The sequence below is a fragment of the Marmota flaviventris genome, chromosome 17 (assembly GCF_047511675.1).
Source record: "Marmota flaviventris isolate mMarFla1 chromosome 17, mMarFla1.hap1, whole genome shotgun sequence".
Classification (NCBI taxonomy): Eukaryota; Metazoa; Chordata; class Mammalia; order Rodentia; family Sciuridae; genus Marmota; species Marmota flaviventris.
In genome coordinates, this window is record NC_092514.1 from 12,248,478 (window position 1) to 12,271,149 (window position 22,672).

Here is a 22,672-nt window from a genome sequence, read left to right on the forward strand (position 1 = left end):
GGACAAGCGCAGTCAGAGTGGCAACTCTGGGTAGCCAGCGGGTGAGTGATTGGGTAGGTCAGTGCTTCTCCGACTTTGGCTTCTGGACCCCTTTACACTCTTGATTACTGAGGCCGTCAAAGTTGATGTGAATATGTTTTGTTTATGTGAATATGTCTCTTGGCACTTACTATATTAGAAATTAAAATGGAGACATTTTAAGATACCTATGGCTCATTTAAAAATAACAAATCTGTTTACATGTTTATATAAGTAACATGATTTTCTGAAAAATTACTTTTCTAAACTAAAAGCAGTTGGCTGAGAAGAGTCACATTATTCTACCTTTTTGGAAATTGCTTTCGCATCCATCTGATGAAAGGCAGCTGGATTCTCCTATACCCTCTGCAGTCATCCTTTTGCAGTATCAGGTTGTATGGTTTTGGGCAGGCTCTGCTGTATGCTCGTGAACCAATAGGAGTGAAAAAGGCAGTGGTGCCTTAGCATTTTTATAAAAATAGTTTTGGCTCACGAATCCCCAAAAGGACATCAGAGACTCCTACACTTTGAGAACTGCTGGTCTGGCTCAGGCTGGACTGTATTCCTGAAGACCCCACACACCTGGCACACAGCCCAGCCCCTGCCAGCATGGATCTGATGAGGGTGCAGTGTGGATTGAGACCTGATTGAGGCATCAGGCCAGTGGGCATAGGGCTGGCAGAGGGGTGCAGGACACGGAGCACAGTGACTGTGGATGGGTGTCTCTTCTGGTGGCTGGCATGCTCTGGACTGGCCCATTCTTTCTTCCTGCCTTTAGGGGCTCCTGGGGAATTAGTGAAGTGCAGGCGAGGTACTGGCTCTCAGGAAGGGCTGAAGACAGAAGTCGCAGAAGTCCATGTGTCATATGACTCCACTTACATGCACTGTCCAGAATAGGCAAATCTGTAGAGAGAGCAGGACCGGAGTGGGAGAGATGGCAGGTTTAGGAAGTGATTACTAAAGAGCACATATTTCCTTTTTGTGGTGATAGAAATACTTCTAAAATCGCCTGTGGTGATGCTTGCACTATAAACTGTTGAATTGCAGATGGGTGAATTGTATGTGAAATGTATTTCCAAAAAGTTATATATAAAAATACCCCAAATAGTTACCACCCCATTTTTGGTTTGGGCTCATATTTATGTTTTGCCAGATCATCAGAGGAGGACCCTGGTTTATGGACAACCGGATCTATGATTTTTCAACTTTACATTCTTTTTTTTTTTTTTTTAAAGAAAGAGTGAGAGTGAGAGAGAGAGAGAGAATTTTTTAATATTTATTTTTTAGTTTTTGGCAGACACAACATCTTTGTTTGTATGTGGTGCTGAGGATCGAACCCGGGCCGCACGCATGCCAGGCAAGAGCGCTACCACTTGAGCCATATCCCCAGCCCAACTTTACATTCTTTGTAGGTGTTGGTGGTATGTTCAGCATTCTGTTTTTCACATTCAATGCAGTATTCATTACATTCATGAGCTATTCAGTGCTTTATGATAAAGTAGCCTGTGATTTTGCCCAAATCTGTGGGCTAATGAAAGTGTTCTGAGCATGTTTACGACAGACTAGCTCTGGTGTTTGGTGGGTCAGGTGTATTCAGGGAATTTTCAGCTTAGGGTATTTTCAGTTTATGATGGATTTATCAGGGTGTCACTTCATCATAAGTTCAGGAACATCTGTATTTGACATGCCTTTATTTCGTGTCCTCCTGTCATTTTCTGTTTGACATTTGCAACTAATGTGCAGCTAAAGCTACTGATCCTACTTCCGTCACTTCAGGTTCCCAGGAATGCAGTGTATGGTCATGCTGTTGGCCTGTCCCCCCATATGTGAGTTCATGTGACACACACACACACACACACACACACACACACACACATTGAGTTCAGCTGTGTTGACTGGTCAGCGTGGAGAAAACTCTGTGCTGAGCTGTAGTCATTATCTTACTGACTGGCTAGGTAGGTGTCTTTACCTCCACTCTTGCTGCTCCTGACCTGGTGGAAGGGTTGGGGCTCTGTGGTAGCTCTGGGGGAGTGAGCCTCTTGGGATGTTCCCTTTCTTCCTCCACCCCCAGCCCCAGTGTTGCCTGAAGGAGTGAGCCCATTACCCTCTGCATACTGGCTTGGCTCCTTGTCAGTTTTCTGCAGGCTCATGTCCCTTAGCTTCATTTCTGAGGTGGTCCTTTGCTCACTCCCACAGAAGTCTCCTAAATGCTCCCTTTGCTCCTGGTGCCCAGTTCCTGTCCCTGTACTCCACCTTACATGCCTTTGTTTTGGCTCAGTGGCCTTAAGATCTTTGTATCTAGGAGCTTTGTCTTGGACTCCAGTGGCACATGTTGGCAAACTGTATTTTGGGGTGGTGAGCAACCTGCGTGCAGCCTGCAGGGACAGGGATTGGAACAGCCACTCTCCTGAGTTCTGGCACCAGAGATCGTAGGCCCTTTTCGTTCCCTGGAGCATCCCAGTTTGTGTGGTATGTGACCTCAGTATGCTGTATATGAAGCTCTGAGTTAGACAGCTCATTGGTCTAATTCTCTCTGGAGCAGGGTGCAGGTGGTAGTGGGCGCTTAGGCTTCATGTCTTCATACAAATGGGGAAAGTTCCTTCCAAAGAAGAGCTCATGTTTCCTGTCAGCTTCCTGGACTTCTGGTCAACCAGGCTTGCTGGGTGGAGGCTGCCACTGTGGGAGGAGGTCTGGTTGGCTTATCCACAGGGCTGACTGCAGGGTTCCTTCTGTGTACTCTCCCTGGTGATGCACTTTGGGCCCATGAAAGCCCTGAACCCTGGCCTAAAACTCCAGGGTTTGACCCCAGTTGCAAGGGAAGACAAGAGCTATGCTGGGCAGGACAAGACCCCCCCCCACACACCCAAGGATGTCTCACTTGGGTAGAGGTCCCTGCAGGTACCAGTCTTTATCTTCCAGCCTTCACCTTGGGAGAGGCATGCAGAGGTCAGAGGTAGTCTGGTGGGTGAGGGACAGGCTGTGGAGCCCGGTGGCCTCTGTTCCCTTTCTGCTTCTGCCATTTCTAGCTCTGTAGCCTTTGACAGGCCTCATAGTTCCCTTTTGTCCTTGATTTCCTTGGATGATGAGTGGAGGCAGTGATGGTACATACCTCATAGATTTATTGTGAAGATTAAAAATACATGAATATAAAGTGGCTGGGACAGTGGCAGGACAACAGGGGGTAAGGAAGGAGGAGCAGCCTAGAGGCGACCAAGGAAGGAAACCACGGGCCTTTTAGCAGTGTCCCCCCTGTCCACTGAAGTGGAGGTGCGTCCTGCCTGCTGGTGTGCAGTGGTCTTTCTCACTTGGAAGTCAGGGCTTCCTCCTGGTCACAGGCCCAGTGTTCTGATGACGTTGAATCACTTGTAGAGACTGAAGTATGCTTCTGAACATCTCCACAGTGGCCCATCCTTCATAGGCAGTTTGTAGTTTCTGGAAACTTGTGCTGGCAGGAGCTGATGGTGCTGTTTGGGTTCAGAATTACATGGCTATGAAGCCACAAGGGATATTCTTTGGGTCTTAAGACCTTGTGAATGATGCTCAGATAGGAGTTCCAGTACATGGGTTGGTCCATGTAGCATTGTGGGAACAAGCCTGTGGTCTCTCAAGGGGTCTGCAGTACTGGCCAGTGCTGGCCTGGCAGATTAGTGCTACAGGAGAAGCCCCTCTGGGCACTGCCTCTGAGTGTATGCTCACCCCACTAAGAGAGGCATTTGGGCCTACAGCTTTGCCGAGAATCATCCTTCCATGGATTCATGAGTTTAGAGCCATCTGGTCCTCCCACTGTCCATCTGGGTGGCCACAGGACACATTGAGGCCTTGGCAGGGTAGGACCTGAGCCCAGACCTTGCTGTTGCTCACATCTCTCATTGTCTTACTGACTTACATCTAAATGTCTTAGGAAGACAGGTGACCTTGAAGTCCCCCATGATTTACGAGCTGGCCAGACGGTTGCCACCCAGGCATCATTTCTCTTTTTGGAATCGAAGTGTAGAAAATATTAAACAGCTTGTTAGCTACTACAAGTATGGCAGTGTCCTCATAGAAACTTTTTCGGGGGGCAGGGAGGAGACAAAGAACTAAACTCAAGACCACGGAAGATATGTCAGCTATAGTTCACAGATCCCCTACTTGCTCATCCATCTTTTGGTGACTATCTACCCCACCCTGCCCTAACTCTGAGCATTTTTTTTGCCCCTGTTCTCTCAGAACTGAGATATTGGCCCCATCTGTATGGAGTAGGCTTTCCCTTGAAGAACTTTCATAGGGACCAGCACTCTGCTTGGAATCTGAGTGGAGACTGTTGTGCAGGAGCCTGTGTGGGGTTTGTGTGCCCTGTCCCATTCTCAGAGTCAGGAGCCCTGGGGTCCTTTGGGCCTGACCAGCATACTGCTCAGAGGCTCTCCCTGGCTACCTGCACTGTGGGGCTCCCTTCCCAGAGCACTGATTTGGTTTCAGTGCCACCTGTGTGCTAGGTGCTACGTATGCCCTAGGGTAGATGCTTCTTGCCTTGAGGCATTCTTGATTGTGTACTGACTTAAAATGTGTCTGAGGTGGGACTGTGTTTGATGTGATTTTGTATTTAAGTGGTCTGGAAAGGATATATGTGTTTTTCTCTTATTGTAGATGATAAGACCAAGATTCACAGAAATACTATATTTAAATTTTTTTTTAAGTTGTAGATGGACACAATACATTTATTTATTTATTTTTGGTACCAGGGATTGAACTCAGGGGCACTCAACCACTGAGCCACATCCCCAGCCCTATATTGTATTTTATTTAGAGACAGGGTCTCAATGAGTTGCTTAGCATCTTGCTTTTGCTGAGGCTGGCTTTGAACTTGCGATCTTCCTGCCTTAGCTTCCCCAGCCTCTGGGATGACAGGTGTGCATGGTGCAGAGGATCAAACCCAGTACCTCACATGTGCCAGGCAAATGCTCTACCTCTGAGCTACAGCCCCAGCCTCCAGAAATACTGTCTTGCTGTGGGCCATACAGTGGGTACCAGGACTTGAACTTGGGCCTCCTTAGTCCCAGGCCAGGATCTTTATACTAAGTATCCAGAGCTGTTTGATCATGTTGGCAGAGATGGAAATATAGAGATTCCCTAGCTCCCCCTGCCTCTTGTTCTGCTAAGAATGACCAGCATCTCCTCTTCCTGTTTGAAGCCATTCTGCCTGGATTATATCAGAAGCTGTGCATGTGCGGTCAGGCAGACATCTTCTCCTCTCCGTAAACAGCAGCTGAATAGTAACATTACAAAGTAATGTAATTTGTATAGTAACATTGCAAAGATGATAAAAAAAACCAAACCTGCTGGGCGTGGTGGCGCACATCTGTAATCCTGGTGGCTCGGGAGGCTGAGGCAGGAGGATCAGGAGTTCAGAGTTCAGCAAAACCGAGGTGCTAAGCAACTCAGTGAGGCCCTGTCTCTAAATAAAATAAAAACAGGGCTGGGGATATGGCCCAGTGGTTGAGTGCCCCTGAGTTCTATCCCTGGTAAACAAACAAACAAACAAACAAACCAAAACACCTCTAACATTTGCCCATGGCCCCAGCAGTCAATAGTTAGCTGTTTTCTCATTGACTTCTGTGTTATCTTTTTTCTTCTTTAATTTTTTTTTTTTTAGTTGTAGATGGACACAGTGCCTTTCATTTTATTTATTTATTTTATGTGGTGCTGAAGATTGAACCTGGGCCCCGTACACACTAGGTTTGTGCTTCACCACTGAGCCACAATCCAAGCCCCTGTGTTATCTTTTCATCACTATAACAAAGTACCTGAAATAGTTAATTTATAAAGAAAAAAGCTTATTTTGGCTTACAGTTTTGGAGGTTTCAGTCTGTGATGAGGTGGACCCATTGCTTTGGGGCCTGTGGCAAGATAGCACATCATGGCAGGAGTGCATGGCAGAGCAAAACCACTTACCTTGTGGGAGGCAGAAAAAGAGTGAAGAGGGGGCTGGCTTCCCATAATTCCCTTTACGAATGCCCTTCCCCAGGGACCTGAAGATCTCCCACTAGGCACTACCTCTTAAAGGTTCTACCTGTTACAGTCCACCAAGACTTTAATACATGGGCCCTTGGGGAACATTCACATCTTAACTATCGCAGCTCCTGATCATAAGCCATCCTTACCTATTTTACAAACACCTTGACATCCTACCCACATGTCTGGTCTCCTTCTGGGTGCCCCTCAAGGGAGGATCTCTGTGTGCCTCATGTTTATACCTTCAACTTCAGAACGGCTGCTAGGGAGATTCTACTGAATACCTCCAGGGGGTACTGGTCACCCAGGACCCAGAGCAGATGAAGCCATGAGGGTCTGTTCAGGAAGTGATGATTGGATGGGAGTGTCTGGGACATTATAACAGGTGGTTTTGTGCTCCTGGAGGGAGTTACGTAGCAGCTTTCAAATGGCCTGTTTCTGTTGGACATTGGGCTCTTCCCACATCATGACTGGAACTTCTTGCTGTGCTCTGTCATTGCTTTAGGCTGAGTCTCTGGCTGCAGACTTACTGTACCAGCAGCACAGCATGTTGTGGTTCTTAATGCATGTGGCCATGTGCTGCCGAGAGTGCAGGATACCCACAGTGGCCTGGCCAGGGACTTGACATGTAGAGGAGGAAGGATTACAAGTTGAGGCTCAGCCCAGCTATACTGGCAATCTACTTAGTCTTCAGGGCGCTGATTGTCCCCTTGGTGTTGGGCACTGGCCCCATCCTGGTGATTGGCATCTTGTCATGGAAGTCAGAGGTGCAGCCAGGCTCTCCAGGTCCTGAGGAAGCCTTAACAGCAGTACTCCCAATAAGACTGCAGAGCAGTTAGGTTCTGTGTGATGACCAGTAAGTGGAGTCAGCTACCTATTTATTTGATTATTTATTCCCCAGAACCCAGCTTTATACTGGGAACTTAGCTAGATGAAGGCTGGATTCTTGTTTCCTGTTGGGATTGTGTTGTTGTAAGAGAGGAGTGTGGCTGACACAGAGTCAGGAGGCAGTATCTTGGAGGAGAGCAGGAGCTTCTGCAGAGTGGGCTAAGGAACTGACCATGTAGAAATGCTGTACAAAGCCCAGAGGCCTGAAGTGCATGCAAGAGGAGCCGAGCAGAAGGGTCTGTGGAGTGCCTGGGCTGAGCTGAGGGAATGGCAGAACAGCCCTGGCACCTACTGCATAAGTGGCTGGCTTTGGGTCAGTTACTGATGCCTAAGGGCATGGAGTCTTGAACAGGCTGTGCGTGGGACCATGAATCACCTTATCCTGTGAGAGACGTTGGTGTGGGAGGTAAGGTTTAGGAGGTGAGGGGCACTGCACCGTGGAGGGCTTTCAGGGGGCAGAAAGGGTGAGACCCACACTTCTTCACTGGTTGTTCTGGTGGTGCTGTGCCTGACTGCTTCTCCTCCGAGGTTCCTGAGTCCAAGGGAACAGGAAATCTGGGTTAAACCACCTGTTAGAGATCCATCACTGATCGCTCTCTCCCTGTTCTTTGAGCCACAGACAGGCCACGTGGAGCCAAGATGAGAATGACCAGTTGAGTGCCTTGGGGCTGGTTGTGATGGGTGACTGGGTCCAGAGGCCTGCTCGTGTCTGGGAAACGTCCATGTGGCAGCTTGACGGCACTGTGTGAAGCAGGCCAGGATGTTGGCTTCTGCCTCTGCCCCACCTGCTTGGCCTGAATTGAGACAGTTGACCTCTCCCTGACACAACCCAGATCTCCCTCAGGAGGGTGGTGAGGAACCTCATTGTGGTCAAGTAGGGGGCCTGAGGGAGGGAATGTCCGTGTGTGCATGTGTGCGTGCAAGTACACATGTGCATGCGGTCTCCAGGAGAAGCCACTGACACGGCCAGTGGAATACAAGCCACACATCTCAGGGACTCCGCAGATGGACTTTGCTTGGGGAGGGTGCTGGCAGACCTTCAAGGACTACCTGCAGGGGCTGTTGCAGCCCCAGAGCTGTGGGGCTTTGGCTGGTCCCTTTCCAGGATTCCACACCTGTGTGCAGTTGGAGTGGAGGGAAAATTTGGGAAGTAGCGGGTTTGGGTTTTTTTTTTTTTTAACATTTATTTTTTTTTTAGTTGTATTTGAACACAGTATCTCCATTTTATTTATTTATGTGGTGCTGAGGATCGAACCCAGGGCCTCTCATGTGCAAGGCGAGCACTCTACTGCTGAGCCACAACTCCAGCCCCATATGTTTTTGTTTTTTTTTTTAAATAAATTTTTATAGCTGGGCACAGTGGTACATGCCTGTAATCTCAGTGACTCTGGAGGCTGTGGCAGGAGGATTACAAATTCAAGGCCAGCCTCAGCAATTTAGCAAGCCCCTAGCAAGTTAGTGAGACTCTGTCTCAAATAAAAAGGGCTAGGTATGTGGTTTAGTGATTAAGCACCCTGGATCCAATCCTGGTACCGCCCCCCGCCCCCCCGCAAAAAAAAAAAAAGTAAAAACAAAAAACTTATATTCAGATAATGGTAGATTCCCTTAAAGTTGTAAGATAACACAGAGTAATCCTTGTACTCTTCGACCAATTTCCCCAATGGTGACACCCTGCAGTGCAGGAGGTGCAAGTCACAGCCAGGATGCTGACACTGTTGCAGTCAGGATTCATAGCATCTATCCCCACAGGGTCCTCCTAGCCACTTCTCCTGTCCCACCAACTCTGCCTCATCCCAACAACTGAGAATCTGTTCTTTCCCGTACATTTCATATCTCAGGAATGAATGTTTTACAAGTGGAATCATATAGCATGTAGCCTTTGACTTTTTTGTTGGAGTTCCTTTTTCCACTCATCTTGGACATCCAAGTGGTCGTGTGTGTCAGTAGTTCATTCCTTTTAGTTGCTGACTAGTATTGCGTGGGATGGTGAGCCACAGTTTGTTCACCTGCTGAAGGATGTATGGGTTGTTTCCAGTTTTTGACTGTTGTGAATAAAGCTGATATCACCATTTGTATGTCGTGTTGTGTGAATGTATATTTTCATTTCTCTGGAATAAATATCCAGGAACTCAGTTCCTGGTCATACAATAATCCTATGGTTAGTTTTTAAGAAACTTCCAAATTGATTTTCATCAGCACTATATGGGTGATATACTTTGTTTACATCCTTGTCAGCCTTTGGTGTTGTTACCTTTTAAAAATAATTTTAGCCATTGTGATAGAGTATAGTAGTATCTCCTGTGATTTCAACTTTAATTTCCCCAATAATGATGAATGTCTTCTCATGAGCATCTGTAAATTCTCTGTGAAATGTCTTTTGCTTGTGTCCTAATTGGGTCATTTATTTTATTTTTTTACTATCGAGTTTTGAGAGAACTTTATATATTCTAGATACTAGTTTGTAGTCAAAAAGGTCATTTGCAAACATTTTGTCCTATCCTTTGCCTTTTTCTTCCTCCATCTTGCTAGCAGGTCCTTTTACAGAACAGTCGACTTTTTATTTTAATGAAATCTGATTTCTCAATGTATGTTTGTGTTCCATTTTGAGTTAAATTTTATATAAAGTTAATTTTTACATTAGTGTGAGCATTTTGTTTTGTTTTTCCTGAGCATGAACGCTTGTTCCAGCATCATTTGTTGAAAGGCTGTCCTTCCTTAATTGCGATGCATCTGCACCTTTTTTTAGAAGTTAATTTGGCACATTCATGTGGGTTGATTACTGGGTTGTCTGTTCTATTTCATTGATCAATGTTTCTGACCTTGCTCTGATACCACAGACTCCTGATTACTGTGGATATGTAATAAGTCTTGTGATTGGATAGGTAGAAGACTCCATCTTTACTCTTTTGTAATAAAAAACAACTATTCTAGTTTGTTTGCCTTTCATATGAATTTTAGAATAATCTTATTTGTATCTACAAGAATGGGATTCGAATAAGAAGTACATTTATCTTTATATCAGTTTGGGGAGAATCAACATCTTAAGAATCTTATAGTCTATAAACATAGTGTTCTCTTTCCATTTATTTAGATCGTCTTTGATTTCTTTCTTCATTGTAGAATGTTCAGCATGTAAGTCTTGTACATGTTTTGTTGGATTTACACCTAAGTATTTCATTTTTGTGAGATCAGTGGTGAATGGTATTTTCTGTATTTTTGATTTTGATATCCACATGTTCATATTAGTATATAGAACTAATACTGATTTTCGTACACTGATACTGTAACCTGCAATCTTAACTGAACCCACTAGTTCTGGGAGGTTTCTGGAGATTATGTGTGGTTTTTCACATAGACAACTATGTCATCTATAAATGTTTTGTTTCTTATCAATCTATGCCTTTTATTATCTTCTTGCACAGGCTAGAAATTCTCACAATGTGTTGAATGAGAGTTGAGAATAGACAGCATTGACTTGGTCCTGATCTTAGAAAGAAAATGTTCAGTCTTTCACCATTAATTGAAGGTTTTCATAAATGCTCTGTATCAAGATGAGGAAGTTTGGAAGTTTCCCTCTTCCTACACTTCTGACAGGTTTATAAAATTGTGAGTGGATGTTGGATTTCGTTACATTTTCCCATATCAGTTGATACGACTTTGTGTTTTTTCTTCTTTAGCCTGCGATTGTGGTAGATTACATCAGTTGTATTTGCTGTAATTAAACTAACATCCCTGAAATAAGCCCCACTTGGTTTTATTATATAATTCTATTTGCTCATAGTTTGTGGATTTTTGAGTCTGTGTTTGTAAGGGGTATTATGCTTTTGTATTTTGACTGTTTTTTTTGTATTGTGTTTTCCTGGTTCTGTCAGGGTACGACTAGTTTCCTAAAATGCATTGAAAGTGTCTCTTCTTCTGTTTTCTCAAAAAGATTATGTAGAGTTGGTGTTGATTCTTTAAACATTTGGTAGACTTTTCCAGTGAAACCATGTAGGCCTGAGACCTGTTTTGGGGGAGTTTTAAAATACATTACATATTTAGTTTCTTTAACAGTCATTCAGTCATTAAGATTTTCTGTGTTTTTTTTTTTTTTTTTTTCGTGAAATTGGTCCATTTTATCTAAGTGGTTTAATGTTTGTGGACTTGTTCATGGTATAATACATTATGCTTCTGATTTCTCAAGAATCTATAGTGGTAGCTCCTATTTCTTTTCTGATACTTTAATTTTTACATTCTTTGTTGTTGACAGAAGCTTATCAGTTTTATCTGTTTTTTCAAAGAACTGATTTGTTTTTCAGTGTATTGATTCTGACCTTATTTTTATTATTTCCTTCTTTTTTTCTTGCCTTGGGTATATGTTATACTTCTTTTTCTAGGTTATTGAGGTGGAACTTAGATTGAAACCTTTCCTCTTTTCTAAGGTAAGCATTTTAATACTGTAGTGTTCTCTCAGCATTCTTTAGCTATGTCCCACAAACTTTGATACATTTTATTTTACTTTTTTAAAGTAATTTTTTTTTTTTGAGAAAAGAATTTCCCTTGATTTAATCTTTGACCCATAAAATTGTTTAAAAGTATGTCATTTAGTTTCTGGGTGTTTGAAGATTTTCTTGTTGTCTTTCTGTTCTTGATGTCTGGTTCATTGGATTTCAGTCATTTTAATCTACTGAGTTTTGTTTTATGGCCCAGGATAGGTTCTGTTTGGGTATGTGTTCTGTGGACACTGAAAAAGAGTGTGTATTCTGCTGTTTGATGAACTGTTCTATTAATGCCAGATTCTGTTGGTTGAAGGTTGTTCTTAATTTTTATTTGTGCTGTTATAGTAGAAGACCTAAACTGAGTAATTATAAATTTATTTTCTTGCCTGGGAAGACCAAGATCAAGACTCCGGCATCTGACTAGGGCCCTCTGGCAAAATCGTCACAGGGCAGAAGGTGTAGGTAGAAGGGCATAAAGACAGACGGGGCCAAAGTTGCCCTTTTATGATGGCAGTAATACTGTCCATGAGGGGACTTGTTCACCTCTCAGAGGTCTCAACTCTGATTGCAATCAATTAAATTTTAATCTGATTTTGAAAGGAATAAACATTCAAACCATGATAATGGTGTTGCTTTCTTCTGTATCCTTGCTGATTTAAATATCTACTTATTCATCAGTTGTTACAGGATTGAAAGATTCTGAGGGATGTTGAAATCTTCAGTTATAATTGGATTTGCGTATCTTTCCTTTCAGTTCTATTAGTATTAACTTCATGTTATTTTGCAGCTGTTTGCTGCATGCACATTTAGGCTTGCTAGGTCTTGGTGAGTTCACCGTTTTATCATTATGTAACATTCTTCTCAGTTTGGTGATTTTATTTGTGCTGAATATGCTTTATTTATTAGCATAGCAACTCTGCTCTCCATTGATGAATAGTTACAAGATGTATCTTTACCACCCTGCCTGTAATCATTGTATTTGCAATAAATTACTTGTATATACTTGGGCCATTTAAAAAATTCAGTCTTCCAGTCTCTGTGTTTTAATTAATACATTGTGCCCATTCATGTTTAATACCATTATTAGGCTATAATTTTTTCTGTTTTGTTTGGTCCCTCTGGTTTTTGTTTTCTTTTTCCTTCTTCCTGTGGGCTACTTGAACTTTTTTTTTTTTTTTTTAAAGAGTTTTATTTTGATTGACCTATATTCAGTGTATCTTTTGGTATGAATATTTTAATGATTTCTTTAGGCACTCTGTCATATACATATAATTTGTCATAATCTACTGGTTATATCGTTTATCTAGTTCAAGAGAAGAGAATACCTGGGTTACGTCTCTATCTTTCCCTGTGTAATTATCTTAAGCTTTTCCTTGTATGTGTTTAAAACCACAAACAGTGTTAAAATTTTGGCTTTAGTTATCAGACATAATTCAGAAAACCCAAGTAAGGAAAGCCTAATTCTTTACCATGTTTTATTTGTTTGTTTGTTTGCTGTGTTCTTGGTTTCTTTTGGATGTTCCAAGATTCCATCTCAGATTCTGGCTTCCCTTTTTGTTTGGAGAACTTTGGCCATTTTTTTTAGGGGTCAGGCCGTTAGCAGATTCCCTTAGTTGTCCTTCATCCAGGAATATCTTGATCTCCTTTTTGTTCCTGAGGCCATCTCCACTAGGGCAGGATTCTGTTTCCTCTCAGTGCCTGAGGAGCCCTGTCCCTTCCTTCTGGCTGCCACAGTTCCTAATGCGAGGTCTTCTAGTCCCGTTCACAAGGTGTCATTGTTCTTTGGTTGCTTCCAGGATTTTTTCTTTGCCTTTAGTTTTTCTTTGGTTTAATTACAATGTGTCTTGGGTGGACTTTTTTTGCTCTATCCTTCAGAGCTCACTCAGCTTCCTGAATTTGTAAGTTGCCACTCTTGTTCAATTTGAGAGTTTTTCCAGCCATTCTCTGAAGACTCTTACTGTCTTATCCTCCTCCTATCCTTGAGGGACTCTGATGACATGATTGTCATTTGTGTGTGTGTGTGTGTGTGTGTGTGCTGAACCCAGGGCCTTGTGTATGCAAGGCAAGCACTCTACTAACTGAGCTATGTCCCCAGCCCCATGATTGTCATCTTACAAGATGATAAGTGTCAGCTTTTCTGACACTGTTCAGGAGGGGATTGGGGGTCACATGTGCTCCACTTGTTCTCCCTTGACCCTTGAGGTAGGGATGGTTCATTACTGCCAAGTGGGATTGGTTCATTACTCCTGGGCAATGGGCCTCCGTGGGGAGAGGGAGGGACCCCCTTTTGGGGGGTTGGGGTGGGGAAATGAACACCTTGGCTCCCTACTTGGCGTTTTCTGACACAGCCTGGACAGGGTGTTGAGGTGTCTTGTGACAGCTGGCAGGGTCCATGCCCAGCCTTCACTCACTTGAGGGTGGGGCTGCAGTCTCTCTGAAAGGCTGGTCCTTTCTGGCTCTTTAGCTCAGGGAGCAGCTTCTTTCTTTCTTTCTTTCTTTCTCAGTGCTAGAGACTGAACTCAGGGGCACTCTGCCACTGAACTCCATCTCCAGCCCTTTTTATTTTATTTATTTTAATTTTTAGTTGTCAATGGACCTTTATTTTATTTATTTATATGTGGTGCTGAGACTAGAACCCAGTGCCTCACACATGCTAGGCACATGCTCTACCACTGAGCCACCACTCCAGCCCCCTTTTTATTTTATTTTGAGACAGGGTCTATCTAAGTTTCTGAGGCTGGTCTTCAACTTGGGATTCTCCTGCCTCAGCCTCCCAAGTTGCTGGGATTATAGGTGTGCGTCATGATGCCTGGCTGGGCTTTTTTTTTTCTTCTTCTATCTGTGTCCATTGGTATTTCCAGGTTGCCAGCCTCTCCAGTACGCAGTCCGGGATAATGAGGCAAAAGGCAAGCCTAAGGAAATCAGCACTGTATTTTTTCTTGGTTGCTGAGGTCCCGAGCCTTTCTGTCTTCTGCTACCCTCCTTTCAGGGTCTTATGTTTGTCTTACTCATGATGCCCAGGATTTCAGTTGTGTTTAGCAGGAGGAATAGGGAGAATTGTATCTTCCCCATCATCCAGGAGACAGAAGTTTCAAGTCACCGTTTTTAAAAGGGTTTAAAAGGACTTCCCCTCAGTCCTCCCAGAGAGCAGCCTGACGTGTAGCCTCTGGTTTGTGCAGGCTGTGTGGGAGGACAAGTAGCTCAGGTTTGGTGACTTCTCTGGGGATCTGGAGCTCTGTGCCTTCTCTGGAGGGCCTGTGCAGAAGGCCTGCTGTGCAGAAGGCCTGCTGTGCAGAAGGCCTGCTGTGCGGGGCTGTGTGAAATGGATCTCAGGCCTCTCCCGTGGGTCCTGGCAGCCCATCTCCAGTTTCCAGTGTCAGCTGCAGACACCTGCTTCCCTGTGTCCCCCAAAGCCAGAGAAGAGCAAAACTGAGTGCACCGCTCAGTTCCACAGTGCACTCAGCTGACAGGCCAGCTTCCTTTTGGGCTCTCTCCTGCCTCTGTTTGTGGGCCTTCTGTCAGGGTTACTTCTGGACTTACAGACGTGGTGACTCCACGGTGATGGTGGGAGCATGTGGCATTTTTAGATATTGGCAGAACAGTAGCTCTTCCTAGCAGTCCTTTCCTTGCCTGGGGGACAAGGTCAGGGTGACTGAGTCAGGACCATAGGTTCTCCAAGAAACAGGAAGCTTAGCGGGAGAGAGAGCAATGAGTACCCAGCAGAACTGATCTGCAGGCACAGTTGGCTGGCCCCTTGCCTGCCTTCCCTTCTTGTCCCTCTTAGGCCTGCCTTCAGATGAAGGACATAGCTGGAGTGGGGCCTACCCCACCCTGTGCCCTGGAGTGAAGGTTCTAAGGTGAGGGGCAGTATAATTACATGGTGAAATGACAGGCACACATTAATTCTGAAACGGGTCATTGTCGTAATGATGGAGGTGAGTCACTGGATGCTGACCTAGGAGGTCAGGTTGGCCCCTTGAGGAAGGGATGTAGAGCCATGAGGGATGGATGGGATTGCCAGGCAAGGGGCAGGGTGAGAGAGCTGGGGTAACACAGCAGACACTTTGGCCAGGCTGTGGGGAGAGGAAAACGGCAGTGCGAGTGGGGGTCCTGTGTGGTGTTATCTGGGATTGTAGCGCTGGTTGTAGTCTGGATGCTCTCTGTGGGGAAAGGTCTGAGGGTTAAAAATGGCTGCTCACTGTGCCCTTGCCGGAGAGTCCTTTCCAGCCCAGACCACGGTGTGTGTGTGTGCGTGGGGTGAGGGTGCTGGGGGTGACCCACCCCTGCTCTGTCCCTGGCCTTGGCTCACATGGCTGTGCAGGGAGGCTGTGGCCCTGAGCTGCGTGGTTCTAGTTGGCGTTCAGCTGCAGACATCCACACGGCCCTCTGGGAGCTCTCACCCTCCCATACCCTGCAGGCCCGCTCAGTGTACTCTGGGCCTCCTGTTCCCCTCTGCCTGTCTGGCCCACGCCAGCTCCTTTCTACCTACTGGTGGTCCACGGTTGTTGACTTGGTAACCTTTGTCCCTGTCTCTTTGAATGAAGCCTCTGAAATCTGACTGGGGCAGGCACCTGGAAACTTGATCCCTCCCTGGAAACTTGAGTCCTCCAGGTTGGGGAGAAGGGGAGGTAGCTGCCTGTAGTCTGGAGCTGACGAAGGAGGAGCCTTTGCTCCCCCACTGCTGGCAGTCCTTGGTAAATGTTTTTTTAAAACAGCTATAGTGAAGCCAGGCACAGGGGGGCACACCTGTAATCGCAGCAGCTCAGGAGGCTGAGGCAGGAGTATTGTGAGTTCAAAGCCAGCCTCAGCAACTTAGTGAGGCCCTAGCAATTTAGCGAGACCCTGTCTCTAAATAAAATACAGAAAGGAGTGGGGATTTGGCTCAATTCCCAGTACAGAAAAAAAGCTTTATTGAGACAAAATTCATACCATACAAATGACCTATTAAAAATGTGTAATTCAATTATTTTTAGTGTATTCCCAGAGACGTGCAGTCACCAACACAGTTAAGTTTTTGAAGATTTCATTGTCCCCAAAAGAAACCTGGCTCTCAACCCTCCTATCCCTACATCCCCAGGCAGCCACTAAGCTGCTTCTGTCTCTCTGGATTTGCCTTGGTAGATGCTTTCAGTGGGGTCATCTGCTTCCTAGCAGGTGCCTTCTTCTGGAACCTTTGTTTCCTGCTCTGGACACTCCATTTCCCGGGCTTGCCTTCACTGTGATCTGGGTCATGATCTGTGATTGGCTTCACCTAGCTGGTGGGTGCCAGCAGAGTCCCTAATGTGCAGCACACAGGGCCATGCATGTAGTAGGGCTGGCCAGATGGTCGTTGAATGAATAATGATGCAAATAAGGATTTGGGTTGAGACCATGGTTAGCCTGGGTTCTGAGGGAACTTGTGCCAGACCTGTAGGTCCCCATTGTCCTCCCCCCGCCCCCGCTTGGTACCAGGGATTGAGCCCAGGGATGCTTAACCACTGAGTCACATCCCCAGCACCCCCCCACACACACACACTTTTTTTTTAATTTTGAGACAGGGTCTCACTAAGTTGCTTAGGGCCTCTCTAAGTTGCTAAGGCTGACTTTGAACTCATGATCCTCCTGTCTCAGCCTTCCAAGCCACTGGGATTACAGGTATATGCCACTGCGCCTGGCCTAACTGTCCTTTTTTGGGAAGTCCTGCTAGGTGTAGCTTACTGATGTGATGCCACCCCAAAGCCCTGTAGCCAGAGGCCAGCAACCTGGCATATATTAAACCAGGTTGAGGTAGAGCAACAGCTTCGTGGTCTAGCCTGCTGACCTCCCAGGTGGGGGACCTGTGGGCCGGGAGTCACTGGGTATTGGTACACAAAGAGAGCTGTCTGACCTTTGACTGAGGCCTTGACTTTCCCATGCCTTAGGTGGGTTTGATGGGGTCCACTTGGAGTGCTCACCTAGAGCCATGTGGAGAGAGGCCTGGTGTGCTCACTCACCTGGGGACTGCAGGATGCTCCTGGTATTTTCAGAGAAAACAGACCTCTGTTTCCTTTGCTCATTTCATTTCATGGACCTCTTGGCCTGGGAGGGTGGTGTTGTAAGCCCCGCCCTCTGCCAGCATCTGGTGTTTCTTCAGAATGAGTACCTCTTCTCCCTGCAGCCTGCCCCACCTCAGGCCTACAGCCCCTTTACACACTCTGCTGGTGGGATAAGTCAATGTTCCCAGGGGGGTCTCAGGTCTGCAGAAAGAAGCCGAGGAAAGAGAGGACTCCTGTCTCAGCCTGGGGGCTATGTGACCTGCCCTTTCTGAGTCACATATTATTAGATTCCACAATGAAGGGAGGGGGTGTGAACCTCTCAGTATGGAAAGGGTTTATAAGAGGGCTCCCAAGGCTTGACCAGAGATTGTTGTGTGACCAAAAGTCGGGGGACCGTTTTCCTTTGTGTTACTGCCCTCCACAGGGTAATGGTTATGTGGCTGGGCTATGCCTTTTCCCGCCCCTCTTGCCAGCTGGGTGAAGAGGGAGAGGGATGGAGCCAGAGTGTCTGTCTTTGTTCTCATAACCTGAGTTGAGCTCCCACTGCCAGGGTCTTGGGAGTGGGGAACTCTTTGGACAGTAAAAATATAATAGACAGTGCCTAACGCTTATTGAGAATTTATAGGCCAGACACCATGCTTAGTGTGGTTTTTCTTATGTTTTTATTGAGATATAATTCACATACCACAAAATTCACCCCTTTAAAACGTACAATTCATCTGGTTTTAGCATATTCACAATGTTGTGCAACTAGCTCTACTATCTCATTCCCAAATATTTTTATTACCTCCAAAAGAAACCCTATACCCATCAGCAGAAACCCCATCCCCTCTCCCGCTAATATTTCTGTTCTTTTGATTTGCCTGCAGTATGGTGGGCCTTTGTGTCTGGCTTTTTTTTTTTTTTTTTTAAGTTTCTTGCATGTTATAGCATGCATCAGTACTACTCTCTTTTTTATGGCTAGGTAATGTTCCACGAATGGCTAGACCATATCTGTTCATTCATTTCTCTGTGGATGGACATTTAAGTAGTTACCACCTTTTGGTGATTGTGAATGATGTTGTGAGGAACATTTGTGTACAGGTTTTTATTTCAGCACCTGTTTTCAGTTTTCGTGGGTGCATGTACGTAGGAGTGGGTTTGCTGGGGCTTATGGTAACTCTTCAATGATCGTTTTGAGGAACTGCCAGGCTGTGTTCCAAAGTGGCTGCACCATTTTACATCCTTATGCTGGATTCTACTTGTAGTATCTTATCAATCCTCCCATAAACTTGTGAGATATAGATAGAAGTGTCAAAATTCTCCACCTCTAGAATGGGAGGCTTGAAGCTCAGAAGGTTTTTGTCTTCTGGCTACAGCCAGTGAGCGGTGACTCCTTGGATGGTATAGACTTGATCCTTGATCACTAGCAGAGTGTTTCTCCCCAGCCCTGCTTTTCATCTTCAGGATGAGGACTAGGGACTGTGTTGTTGACATATTTCTGATGCTACTACATGCGGGCACTCACATTCTTATTGAATAAAATGCCACCCCCCCCACCCCACCCCAGATCTTAATGTGTTGCTCAGGAACTTGAAGGAGGTAGCCTGTGGTCTTTCAGTGTTTTCCGACTCCTGCCAGAATCTGCTTTCTCCACTCTGCCCTGGATGTTATAGAATCCCCCTAACTTCTTACTCTAGTGCATCTGCCTTGGAGAGTCTGTAGTTTGGGAGGGAAGGCATGTTCAGCTGAGCTGGGGTGACTTTGTGTTTGTCAACTTGACCTGGTCTTTCTTGCTATGGTTCAAGCCTCTGATGATCTTTCCTCCTTTTTCTCTTCTAGGCAAAACCCATTTATGGTGGCTGGCTGCTCCTGGCTCCAGATGGGACAGATTTTGACAACCCAGTGCACCGGTCTCGGGTAAGAGCACCAGAGTGAATTCTCAGGGTGGCGGGGACCAGAGAGAGCAGGGAGGCCCTCTGAGGGCCCATTGGCAGAATGGAGGAGGAAGACAAGAATGGATGTCTGGGATGGCAGGCCGACTGAGACCCTCATTTGGTGAATTCACAGGGTTCACAGAAAGTCTCAGTTAGGCATATTTTTTTCAAAGTCTTCCCTTCAAAACAAGATGCTCTCGTGTGGGTGCCATCTGTTTTGTGGATCAGCGTGGCTCTTGATTCTGTCCAGTTAACTGGAAGCCAGAAGAGCAGCTGAGCACCTGTGCATTATACTGATGTGGTTCTCGGTTCCAAGAGTGCCTCCTGCAGCTCCCTGGGAGCCGAGGCCCAGAACCAGGAGCATTGTTGGCAGGGGCAGGGCCAGAGTGCACCTTAAACATCACATTGCCCTCTCTCCTGGCCCCCAGCCAGGTCAGGTGACTGCTGGAGTCCAGGTGGTTGACCAGCATCATCCTGCCTGATGGCTTGTTCTCAGCCAGGAAGCCCTTTTAGGTTGTCTTTAGGCAAAACACTGCCCTTCCATTTTTGTGCGCCCCCTTCTGGGTACCAACTGCTTCAGCTCTGCTGCTTCGCCTCCCTTGCGTTCTGGAGCTCCCCTTCCCCTTCTTTGGGGTCTCTGCTGCTCATCTTTTCTCCTTCTGGGCCAGGGCCCTGGGAGTGCATATTTTTGTCCCACTGACCTTGCATTGTATCTTTGGGCTTCCTTCTGCATTGGTTTTGATTTTAAAGACGACATATAACCTTGAAAATGTTTCCTGAAAACATGTCCTGGCAGTCTCCCCTTGGACACCCCCTGTAGATCCTCTTGCAAGGCCCTTCACATCCCTATTCCTGCTACCCAGGTGGGAGGGCTCAGTAGCAACAAGTCTAGACTACAGTTCCCAGGTCCCTTTCCTGGTTTCTATTAAGGTTGTACAGAGTTGCCATTTCCAGTTTCTAAAAGGAAAATCATTATTATTATAAATTGATGATTCTAGACCACAGCAAAGAGACATAATATTGTAGTTAGTTCTGTGGCCTTATTGCTAGTAAAGGTCTGGATATGGTTGAGTTTTTTGAAAGGTTAAGTATAGGTCTTGGACCCTTGAGGTTTGGGAGCTATGCCAATCAATCATGATTTAGACCAAGAGCCTCAGTAGCAGACAAAACCCTTCTCCACACAGAAAGAAGGTGCCTCTATAGTCCTTTCCATTCCAGCTCTTAGTGGCATTCTACCACTGTTGGTACCCCGGTGACCTGACCTTTGGTTAGAAAGTGAGAGGGGGGGGTCCCTTTGCAGTTGACCACACCCTGGATTAGGGTTGTTTACACTGTCTTGCTCCTCTTCCCTTTTGATTTTTGTTAGTTCTTTCCATCACTGCCTGGAGCCTAGCTGTCTTTTTTTTTTTTTTTTTGTCTCCCAGTGGATCATGTGCTTTTCTAGCAGTTTCCTGGATTTTTTCAGAAGTGGTAAATCAGTGCCTTCTCATCCTTTGGTTATTCCAGATTGTGTCTGATCATTCATGCAAAAAATATTGACACACATCAGGTGATAGATCTGTGCCAGCTGCTGTAAGGAATTAGAAGTGTGACTACACATGACTTGCTCCCATGAGCTCTCAGATTTTAAAAAGCTTCTTGTTAAATCCCAATATTACTTGTGTGGAGCCCCAAGTCATTCATATGATTTGGGACTCCTCTCTGGGCCCCAGCCTGGCTAAAATGAATCACTGTGGTTATGCCTTGGGTCTCTTTTCCTGCTGTCTGTCCCAGAAATTGAAGCCATGGAACCAGTATTCCTTAGATTTGGGTTTGACAGACACAGGGACTCAGTCAGCTGAGACCTGGGGCCAGGACTTCCCTAACGACAGACTCTGTGCTCCATTGCAGAAATGGCAGCGGCGGTTCTTCATCCTCTATGAGCATGGCCTCCTGCGCTACGCCCTGGATGAGATGGTGAGTGTCCTCCTGCTTGCCTACTCCCTAGCTTCTGTTGGGGCTTCTTTCTGGCTCTGGGGATTAAGCCAGGGGTGCTTAACCACCAAGCCACATCCCCAGCCCTTTTCATATTTTATTTTGAGACAGGGTCTCACTAAGTTGCTTCGGGCCTTGCTAAGTTGCTGAGGCTGACTTTGAACTTGTGATCCTTCTGCCTCAGCCTCTCCGAACCCTTGGGATCACAGACATGAGCCACCATGCTCAGATGTTTGGGCTATTTTGAAGGACTTGTGGCACCCATTGGAGATGGCTGTGAAAACCTAGAACCCTGGGTTTGAGATGTCTTCTTCAGTGGTTGAGGGTGAGAAGAAGTAGTGAGACGGGAAGTCACTCCTGTTCAAGGCTAATAGGAGTTTGGATTTGGCATTGAGGAAATTGAGGGCAAAGTCCTGAGTCTCAGCAAGGACTTTCACAAGCTGTGGACCTGTAGGAGTGGGCAGGGGACAGATGGGTTCATGTGCTGTCATCCTAGGGCTGCCTCTAAGTTTCTGACTTTTAGTTTTGCTTATCCCATTCAATCTTGGGTAGATGTTTTTAGCTAATGTTAGAAGCCTCCTGTTCCTGAGTGACTGTCCTACGCTGGATGAACGTTTGCTGTTCTTGCTCCAGAGACCAAACACCCAGCCCAACCAAGTGGAATGTTCTGGCTTTTGTTTTTCCACTCATGTCAGCCCCTGCCTTTTTCTCTAAAGGAGATTTCTCTCCCATGTTTAAAGTATGACTATACCTATAAAGGGTTAAAGAGGGACGTTTTGACCACCTTTCCCAGTTGCTTTTGAATGGGTGAGTATGATGAGTGTGTGTGTGTCTACACTTGCATTTGGGCAATCTCTGAAAATTGGGATCCTGCTAGAAAATCTAGTCATGCTATGTCAAATAGGTTGGCCTACCTGTCCCATGCAGAGGTCATTTCTTTGCTGCAGTGATGAGAGATCTGGAGTGTGAATAGAGGTGACTGTGTTTTAAGGACCTTCCAGAGCATTGGGACACTGGGATTTTGGGGTGGTCATTAGAGCTAACGTGTGCAAATGCCAGAAGTGGGTTGGTGGTACTTTCTCACCTTTTATTCCTGAGACCATGACATCCATACCTGTTATCCCATTACGTATCTGTATTGACTGTTACCTCACTAGTTGCTTCGTTGGTTCTGGGAAGCAGAAAGTTTTGCCCAGACCATCTGTAGTCCAGAGTAGTTTGAAGTGAGCAGATTAGAGGTGAATACTGCTAGACGGAGGCAAGGTAGGTGCTGCTAGGGGCAGAAGGTGATGCTCTTGGTCACTGCTGTCCTTGAGGAAGGAGGCAGGCCTGCAGGACAGACTCTGCCCTTAGCGTCCTCCTGGCCTGATCTTTATGTGGGCAAGCAGATATT

The 22,672-nt window shown here is 45.9% G+C and overlaps 1 protein-coding gene across 3 annotated transcripts in view; it reads left to right on the forward strand.

Annotated features, from left to right (window-relative positions):
* Window positions 1-22,672, forward strand: part of Mprip (myosin phosphatase Rho interacting protein) — a 135,481-nt gene that overhangs the window by 13,154 nt on the left and 99,655 nt on the right. For all 3 annotated transcript variants that reach the window (XM_071603162.1, XM_071603161.1, XM_071603160.1), the window contains exons 2-3: window positions 19,211-19,288; window positions 21,196-21,261. In XM_071603162.1, coding sequence (XP_071459263.1) covers window positions 19,211-19,288; window positions 21,196-21,261 — 144 coding nt within the window. The remainder of the gene's footprint in view (window positions 1-19,210; window positions 19,289-21,195; window positions 21,262-22,672) is intronic.